We start from the raw sequence: 10,133 nt of genomic DNA, 5'->3' as shown, positions 1-10,133 counted from the left end.
TGGTTTATATAGTTACTATATATTTAAAATAGGTACTATGTTTATTTTATCATGATTTGTTACCATATGTTTATTTTCTTCAATAGTTACTATATTATTTACGGTTTTTTCATGAAATGCCCCTGAGGTTTTAAAAAACGCACCAAATACCCTCGCCTGTTTCGATTCACATAATATACCCCTATTTTTTTCCAAGTTTGCACCAAATACCCCTTAACTGACCTTCCGTTAGTCCTCCGTTAAGTCGTGTTTATAATTCACAGTATACCCCTTTTTATAAACTTAATGCATAATATACACCTATTTTAAAATTAAGTTGCACTAGATACCCAAATTGCAGGAATTTGAATTTAACGGCTAGTTTTTAAACCTAGGAAGCAAAATATAGCCGTTATGTTCTTGCTGCCTATAAATGCTACTAGTGTTCACCTCACTTGCATACTTTCCCCTCTCCAAATTATCCATGAGCTCTCATTCAAAAACCGAATCTTCTTCCATCCCAAATTTAGCATACATTAGAGTTCCTAATAAAAATTGCTATTGCGGGAGAAGATTTGCAATTAGGAGCTCGGAAACGGCAAAAAATCCGCAAAAGCTTTACTACAAGTGTGATCCTTGTGATAATTTCAAATGGTGCAAAGGTTTTCTTGAGCACACAAGTGATGAAGTTCAGAGCAAGGGAAACAGAGATGATGAAAACAGGGGAATGCAAGAACAAAGCTGGGGAATGCAAGAACAGAGCAGGGGAATGCATGAAGAGTTGAAGCTATTGAAGAAGAAGATCAAACAACAGAAACAGCAAATCAATTTTGCAATAAAAATTGGTGTATTAATGTTTGCATTTCTGATTTGGATAGCAATGAAGTAAAGTTGTAACAAATTTCATGAAATAAAGAGACTTTGTTCCATAAATACTTGTTCAAGCAAATAAGCTTTACATAAACTGAACTTTAAGTGGACAAACACCACTGAACTGCACAAAAAGAGGTGTTCTAAGCATTTCACTGTTTCCAAAAAATGATCTCTGCACAACTGTTTCCAAAAACTGATTCTAACTAAACTGATTTGACTAAGTTAGTTTAGCTTTGTGCACTACAATTCACAAAATATAGCCAACTGAGGTGACTATGCAGCTGCCTTTGACCTCTTCCTTGTGTTTGGTCCCCCATTTGATGTACTTGCTCCTGCTGCACCACTCTTTGAAGTGCTTGGTCCAGTGGCACTTGTTCCTCCACTCTTGCATGTTCTTGAGTTGTGACCAAACTCTCTACACTTTCCACATTTCACATTTGTGTTCCTCTTCCCTTTCTTTGGTTCATTTGCCCCTCTCTTTCCCTTCTTAGCAGGTCTGTCAGATGGTCTTTTGATGGTTGGAGGCTGAATGGAAGGAAGGCCAAAGTCAGGCCACTGAGATGGATCTGCCATAGGATGAATATGTTCTGCATAGGTTAGCTTGTATGCAGCAGCCTTGAACCATGGGGATATGAAATCATGGGGGTTCATCCTTTGGTCATATATGACCCTCAGTGCATGCTTGCAGGGGATTTCACAGATCTGCCACTTCCCACAGGCACAACTTCTTGTTGCAAGCCTAATTGGGAAGTTGACATGTCCATCCCTAACCTCAAATTCACCCCCTCCACATGTTGTGGCATAACATAACCTGGACTCAGCTGTCCTCTCCTCTAACTCTTTCAATGCATATGCAGTGAGCTGACCTTCCTCCATGTCAACTGCCTTGTCAAATCTAGCCCCCACCCTCTGCATACACCAACTTCTGATTGCTGTACACCAGACATTAAACAACAAACAACAAGTTCAGGGGTATATTATGCATGAATATGATTAAACAACAAGTTCAGGGGTAATATTATGCATGAATATGATTAGAAGAGTTATACCTTCCAATAATGAGAAGACAGGCATGTCTCTGAAGGGCTTTGTGCATGCATGAATGACTCCACAAAGTTTGTTGTGTTGTGATCACAACAAACAGTAGAGTCAAACTTATGCCTAGACCACTGCTCAATGCAGCTGTTCAAGTATGCAGTGGCATTTGCATTGTACTCACTGATCTTTTCCATGGCCTTAGCAAACACATACTCATTGTATGCATTAGCAGCTATCCAAAAGAGCTTGTGGAATGCAGATCCACTGAAGCCATTGTTCTTACAATTCATGTATAGGTGTTGGCAACAAACTCTCCTAGTTGCTCTAGGAAAAGTTTCTCTAACTGCCAACTCAACACCCTACACATCAGCAAACAACAAAAACAGGTTCATTAATATAGAAGCATAAACATAAGAAAAAGTAAAGATCAGAAAAGAGTAAATATCAGATCAGTACACATACCTTCATCCTATCACTGATGAAGGTCCAATCATCTCTGTTGCAACCCTCCTGCTCAAACATTTGCCTCAAACATCTCATGAAGTAGGTCCAACTGTCACAACTCTCAGTGTCTACTATCCCATAGGCAAGAACAAAAATTTCATTGTTCCCATCTATGCCAACTGCTGTCAGTAGAATGCCCTTGTAGAAACCACTTAAATGAGCCCCATCTATTCCAATTATGGGCCTACAACCCCTTAGAAACCCCCTGACTTGTGCAGCAAATGAGAAGAAGCAAGCTCTGAATTTTGGGTTCACATCCCCACTACTGGCCCCCCATGTTATAAGAGCATGACTCCCTGGGTTTGTTTGCTTAATCATCTCAGCATATCTAGGCAACAGCTCATATGCTTCAGCCCAACCACCATGCAGCTTTCCCTTTGCCATACTCCTGACCTTGTACAATAGCCTCTTTTTCATCCTCAACTGAAACTTCTCCTGTGCATACCTCCTCAATGTCTCCACTGGAATCTCTGGATTTGCCTCTATTTCCCCCAACATATGCTTACACAACCACTCAGAGGTCACCACTGGATTCTCCTCAAGCCTCCCACAAGTTCTGTGGGACCCACTGATCACCTTAATGGCCCAGCTAACATTGTCAAACAACCTACTGGCATGTATCCTCCAGTCACATGACTCCACTGCACACACTGCTGTGTACCTCCTATTGTCAGCCCTCTCAACACTAAGCCCAAACCCCTCCTGTATGCAGTAACTTCTCAACACTTCAAGAAATGTGGCCTTATCATGAAAGATCAACCAGGGTTCTAACTTAATGGACCCATATGGTTGATCAGTCCATATTTTGCCATTTTTATAGGCCTTATCCATCTTTGAGGAACCATTTAGACAATCCTCAAACCCCAAATCAGGAATATCATCAGGAATCACCTCATCATCAACATCAGAATCAATCCAATCATTCAGAACATCCTCTTGTTCAGAATCTGATTCCTCATAATCAGAATCCTCACTCTCCTCTTCTGAACATATCTCACCAACATCAGCAAAAACCCCTGGTGTCTTAGACCTTCCTGTACCCTTTCTCCCTTTTCCCTTTCCCTTGGAAACCCAAGTTCCAGCCTTCTTAGCAGTGACTTTGTTAACCCTAAACCCCTCAGGTCTAGCTCTGCCCCCCTTCTTTTTCACTGGCTGAGCTTGATCAGGTGGTGCTTGATTGTTAGGCTCATCAGTTTGGTTGTTCTGTGGTGGAGTGGGATTTTGTGGTGGTGGTGGAGGGGTGTGATGTTGTGGTGGAGAGGTGGGATGTTCTCGTGGTGGTGTGTGTTGTTGTTGTTGTGGTGGAGAGGTGGGATGTTCTGGTGGTGGTGTGTGTTGTTGTTGTTTTGGTTGGGTGGGTTCTTTCTGTGGTGGGGGTGGTGGTGTAGGTTGTTTGGTGGGTTGTTTAGGTGGGGTGGGTTGTTTCTGTGGGGTGGGTTGTTTAGCTGATGCCCTCCTTTTGGGGGTTAGTTTCTTAGAAGCAGGCTTATCCTTGCCTTTTGACTTAGAAGCAACATGATTTGTGTGTTTGGGTGGGGTGGGTTGTTTCTTTGGGGATTCTTGTGTTTGTTGTGGTTGAGAGCAACCTGGAAACACCTCATCAGCATCATCTTTGCTAATGACTCTCACATACTCAACCTTCATGTCCTCACAATCAACAACAGGGACCTCCATAGCCACAGTGTACTCCATTTGTTCCTGTATTTCCCTCAAAATGTCCTCCCTTTCCTGTTGTTTCCTCATTGCCTCTTCCTCCTCTCTTTGAGCCCTCAACAGTTCCTCTTGTCTCTCCTTAAGTTGTCTCTCTTTTTCCTTTCTATGATTCTCAATTGTTGCAACAGCATTCCTAAACACCAATCCTGGTTTATCTGTTCCCTCAACCCAAATTTCAGCAGTGTCTTTACCCCAATTCCATCCCCACAGAAGCCTTAAAGTCTTATCATCATTCAATTCAACCTTACCACAAGGACCCTCAACATACAAGCTAAAGGTACTAGGCAAAAAAACATCTTGCTTAACTGATTCCTCAAAGATATCAAGAAACAACTTCAACAAACGATATTTTTCCATGTCTCCCACTCTAATATCAAAACTATGTGACCCATTGTTAGGTTATGATACATATGACATTTACATAAATCATGCGGAAACAACCATTAACCCAGGAATCATATTATTTACACATAATCATATAGCATAATTAGATGCATACTCTTTGTTGCGTGCCCTCCCTAGCTGCGCCCGAACCGAACAAGAACAAGTCTTTTAGGACTCCAAGTGTCGTCCCTCCGTAGATAGTCCACAGCACGTCCGGATCCGCCTTAAGATTGACCAACTAGAATCGCCCTTAAGGTACTAGAAAATTCGGCACTTTTATGAGCAAGATGTGTTTTAATTTTCTCTCAAAAAACTCACTTTTGAATACTTTGAAACTTGTATATAAATTATGACCCCTAGGCCTTTATTTATAGAGTTATGGAAAAGGAATCGTAATCCTAGTAGGATGCGAATTAATTGGAATTAGAATCCTACATGAATTCTATTTAATTAATTTATCCAATTAGGAATAGACATTTAATCATACACTGACTCTTGCAGATTCAGGAATCACGCATGAGCACAAACTCACACACACACGGCAGCCACAAGGACTGCCCATGCGTGCGAGCTGCAGCCCACGCAGCAAGGCCCACGCATCCGTGGCCTTGGCGCGCGCTGGGCTTGTGGCGTGCGTGCTTGCTGGGCGACGGCCTGGCTTCGTGCTGGGCCTTCGTCCGGCAGGCCTCGTCCGATGCTAATTCGTACGATACGCTTCCGATTAAATTTCCATTTCCGGAATCTATTTCCGATACGAACAATATTTAATATTTCCGATTCCGGAATTAATTTCCGTTTCGAACAAATATTTAATATTTCCGTTTCCGGAATTATTTTCCGATTCCGGCAATATTTCCGATTCTGACAATATTTCCGTTTCCGGCAATATTTCCGATTCTGGTAATATTTCCATTTCCAATAATATTTTCCGATACGTACCATGTTTCCGTTTCCGGCAACATCTACGACTTGGATAATATTCATATTTCCGATACGATCCATATTTCCGTTTCCGGCAATATCATCGTTTCCGGAGTATTCATTTCTTGCCTGTGACGATCTTAGCTCCCACTGAAACCAAGATCCGTCGGTTCCGAATATTCATAGATGGAGTATTTAATGCCATTAAATACTTGATCCGTTTACGTACTATTTGTGTGACCCTACGGGTTCAGTCAAGAGTAAGCTGTGGATTAATATCATTAATTCCACTTGAACTGAAGCGGCCTCTAGCTAGGCATTCAGCTCACTTGATCTCACTGAATTATTAACTTGTTAATTAATACTGAACCGCATTTATTAGACTTAACATAGAATGCATACTTGGACCAAGGGCATTATTTCCTTCAGTCTCCCACTTGTCCTTAGGGACAAGTGTGCATTTCCTAATTCCTTTGTCGCTCGATGCTTGCTCTTGAACATAAGGTAAGAGTTGTCATCCTTATTATGTCCAGAGGTGTTCCTCGGTTTCAGAGTTCAACTGATCAAATAAACAGATAATCATAGCCTATGATTCATCCGAGCACGGCCATGCATTTCACAGTTTCTAGCTCTCCGAGTGGCCTTGTACAACTTTTAAGCATCTCATCCCGATTTATGGGAGGACAATCCCAATCTTGCGATCTTGAGATTAGACTTCGTTTGATAGGTGATTACCTGAGCGTTGCCTTTATAGCCTCCTTTTACGGTGCGACGGTTGGTCAACGTCAAAGCAACCAGTTCTCAAACAAGTAATCTCAAATCACTCAGGTATTGAGGATTTAGTGTCTAATAATTTAATGAAATTTACTTATGACAGACTTTCATCTCTTACAGTAAAGTTTCATAGGTCTTGTCCGATACTAGTCTTCCCAAAGTAAGTATCTATGCAAATGATTATGACATTGCCATGTCCACATAGTTCAAGAAACAGAACTACTAGTCATCTTGCATTCTAATCGTCTAACGTTTTCTATGCGTCCAATTTTATAGAAAACTCCGATTAGGGACCATTTTCAACCTTTGACATTCAAGTTCACTTGATAGACATTTCTTAGTCACAGGACTGGTCCTGACAGTCTATCTTGAATATATCGTCAAATTGAAGGGACTCATCATTTAATAAACCACAAATTAAATGGAAAAATGAATTTCTTTCATTTATTGTGAATGATTAACCAATAATGTTTTACAAAGATTTAAACTCTAAAACTTTAAAACATTAAACAGAGACATCAAAGCCATTCTCCAATATGCTTGATTCCCATAGCTGCAGTGTGCGAGTTGTGCTTCGCTTGCGGCAGAGGTTTAGTTAATGGATCTGATATGTTGTCATCAGTTCCAATTTTGCTTATCTCGACTTCTTTTCTTTCAACGAACTCTCGTAGAAGGTGAAATCTACGAAGTACATGCTTGACTTTCTGGTGGTGTCTAGGCTCTTTTGCCTGTGCAATAGCTCCGTTATTATCACAATACAGGGCTATTGGTCCTTTAATGGAGGGGACTACACCAAGTTCTCCTATGAACTTCCTTAGCCATATAGCTTCCTTTGCTGCTTCATGTGCAGCAATGTACTCCGCTTCAGTTGTAGAATCCGCAATGGTGCTTTGCTTAGCACTTTTCCAGCTTACTGCTCCTCCGTTGAGGCAGAAGACAAACCCAGACTGTGATCTGAAATCATCTTTGTCGGTTTGGAAACTTGCGTCCGTATAGCCTTTAACAATTAATTCATCATCTCCACCATAGACCAGGAAGTCATCTTTGTGCCTTTTCAGGTACTTCAGAATGTTCTTGGCAGCAGTCCAATGCGCCTCTCCTGGGTCTGACTGGTATCTGCTCGTAGCACTGAGTGCGTACGCAACATCCGGGCGTGTACATATCATAGCATACATTATTGAACCAATCAATGATGCATATGGAATCCCATTCATTCGTCTACGCTCATCAAGTGTTTTTGGGCACTGAGTCTTGCTTAGAGTCATTCCATGAGACATGGGTAGGTAGCCTCGCTTGGAGTCCGCCATCTTGAACCTATCAAGCACCTTATTGATATAAGTGCTTTGACTAAGTCCAATCATCTTTTTAGATCTATCTCTGTAAATCTTGATGCCCAATATGTACTGTGCTTCTCCTAGATCCTTCATCGAAAAACATTTCCCAAGCCAAATCTTGACAGAGTTCAACATAGGAATGTCATTTCCGATAAGCAATATGTCGTCGACATACAATACTAGGAAAGCAATTTTGCTCCCACTGACCTTCTTGTATACACAAGATTCGTCTGCGTTCTTGATGAAACCAAAGTCACTGACTGCTTCATCAAAACGTATATTCCAGCTCCTGGATGCCTGCTTCAATCCGTAGATTGACTTCTTTAGCTTGCATACCTTTTTAGCATTCTTTGGATCCTCAAAACCTTCAGGCTGTGTCATAAACACAGTTTCTGTTAAAACGCCGTTTAAGAAAGCAGTTTTGACATCCATCTGCCATATTTCGTAATCGTAATATGCAGCGATTGCTAACATTATTCGAATAGACTTTAGCATTGCAACTGGTGAAAAGGTTTCATCGTAATCCACACCGTGGACTTGCCTGTAACCTTTTGCAACCAATCTAGCTTTGAAAACTTCAAGTTTCCCATCCTTGTCCTTTTTCAGTTTGAAAACCCATTTGCTTCCAATGGCTTGGTAGCCATCTGGCAAATCGACCAAATCCCATACTTGGTTTTCAGACATGGAGTCTAATTCAGATTGCATGGCTTCTTGCCATTGCTTGGAGCTAGGGCTCGTCACAGCTTGCTTGTAAGTCGCAGGTTCATCACTTTCAAGTAATAGAACGTCATAGCTCTCGTTCGTCAAAATACCTAAGTACCTTTCCGGTTGAGATCTATATCTTTGCGATCTACGCGGGGTAACATTTCTAGATTGACCATGATTCTCACCAGATTCTTCTAAAGATCTCTGAGTTTCATCCTGAATGTTATCTTGAGCATTCTCTAGAGTTTGTTGTTCGACTCGAATTTCTTCGAGGTCTACTTTTCTCCCACTTGTCATTTTGGAAATGTGATCCTTCTCCAAAAAGACACCATCTCGAGCAACAAACACTTTGTTCTCAGATGTATTGTAGAAGTAATACCCCTTTGTTTCCTTTGGATAGCCCACAAGGATACATTTGTCAGATTTTGGATGAAGTTTGTCTGAAATTAATCGTTTGACGTATACTTCACATCCCCAAATCTTAAGAAAAGACACATTTGGAGGCTTTCCAAACCATAATTCGTATGGAGTCTTTTCGATAGCTTTAGACGGAGCTCTATTTATAGTGAGTGCAGCTGTATTTAGTGCATGTCCCCAAAATTCTAATGGAAGTTCGGCCTGACCCATCATTGACCTGACCATGTCTAGCAAGGTTCTGTTCCTCCGTTCTGACACACCGTTCCATTGTGGTGTTCCAGGAGGAGTCAATTCTGATAGAATTCCACATTCTTTCAGATGGTCATCAAATTCATAGCTCAGATATTCACCGCCTCTATCAGACCGCAGTGCCTTAATCTTCTTGCCTAATTGATTCTCTACTTCACTCTGAAATTCCTTGAATTTGTCAAAGGATTCAGACTTATGCTTCATTAGGTAGACATAACCATACCTACTGAAGTCATCAGTGAAAGTGATAAAGTAGCTGAACCCACCTCTAGCATTTGTACTCATTGGTCCACATACATCTGTATGGATTAAACCCAATAGTTCATTTGCTCTTTCTCCAACTTTAGAGAAAGGTTGCTTTGTCATTTTGCCAAGTAAACATGATTCGCATTTACCATAATCCTCTAAGTCAAATGGTTCTAGAATTCCTTCTCTTTGAAGTCTTTCTAAGCGTTTCAAGTTTATATGGCCTAATCGACAATGCCACAGATAGGTGAGATCTGAATCATCCTTTTTGGCCTTTTTGGTATTTATGTTATATACTTGTTTGTCGTGATCTAATAAATAAAGTCCATTGACTAATCTAGCAGATCCATAAAACATCTCTTTAAAATAAAACGAACAACTATTGTCTTTTATTATAAAGGAAAATCCCTTAGCATCTAAGCAAGAAACTGAAATGATGTTTTTGGTAAGACTTGGAACATGGAAACATTCTTCCAGTTCCAAAACTAGCCCGGAGGGCAACGACAAATAGTAAGTTCCTACAGCTAATGCAGCAATCCGTGCTCCATTTCCCACTCGTAGGTCGACTTCTCCCTTGCTTAACTTTCTACTTCTTCTTAGTCCCTGTGGATTGGAACATAAGTGTGAGCCACAACCTGTATCTAATACCCAAGAAGTTGAATTAGCAAGTATACAGTCTATAACGAAAATACCTGAAGATGGAACGACTGTTCCGTTCTTCTGATCTTCCTTTAGCTTCAAGCAATCTCTCTTCCAATGCCCCTTCTTCTTGCAGTAGAAGCATTCGGACTCAGAAGTGGGTTGACTGACCTTCCTCTTTGCAGATTTGGCGCCAGTTTGCTTAGTTGGGCTGGCCTTGTTGCCACCTTTCTTAGCATTCCTCTTCTTTCCAGATTTCTTGAACTTGCCCCCACGCACCATAAGCACATCCTGCTTATCACTTTTGAGCGTCTTTTCAGCGGTCTTCAGCATACCGTGAAGCTCAGTGAGCGTTTT

The 10,133-nt window shown here is 41.1% G+C and overlaps 1 protein-coding gene across 1 annotated transcript; it reads right to left on the bottom strand.

Annotated features, from left to right (window-relative positions):
• Positions 1 to 880: 880 nt before the first annotated feature.
• On the bottom strand, positions 881 to 4,491 carry LOC110775588 (uncharacterized). Its single transcript, XM_021980200.2, has 3 exons — positions 2,353 to 4,491; positions 1,902 to 2,249; positions 881 to 1,784 (listed from the first exon to the last, which is right to left on the bottom strand). The coding sequence occupies exons 1-3, from the start codon at positions 4,462 to 4,464 to the stop codon at positions 1,695 to 1,697; spliced, it is 2,550 nt and encodes an 849-aa protein (XP_021835892.2). The 5' UTR covers positions 4,465 to 4,491; the 3' UTR covers positions 881 to 1,694.
• Positions 4,492 to 10,133: the final 5,642 nt, after the last annotated feature.

The sequence above is a fragment of the Spinacia oleracea genome, chromosome 4, assembly GCF_020520425.1.
Source record: "Spinacia oleracea cultivar Varoflay chromosome 4, BTI_SOV_V1, whole genome shotgun sequence".
NCBI classification, from domain to species: Eukaryota; Viridiplantae; Streptophyta; class Magnoliopsida; order Caryophyllales; family Amaranthaceae; genus Spinacia; species Spinacia oleracea.
This window is presented reverse-complemented; position numbering and strand designations above follow the sequence as displayed.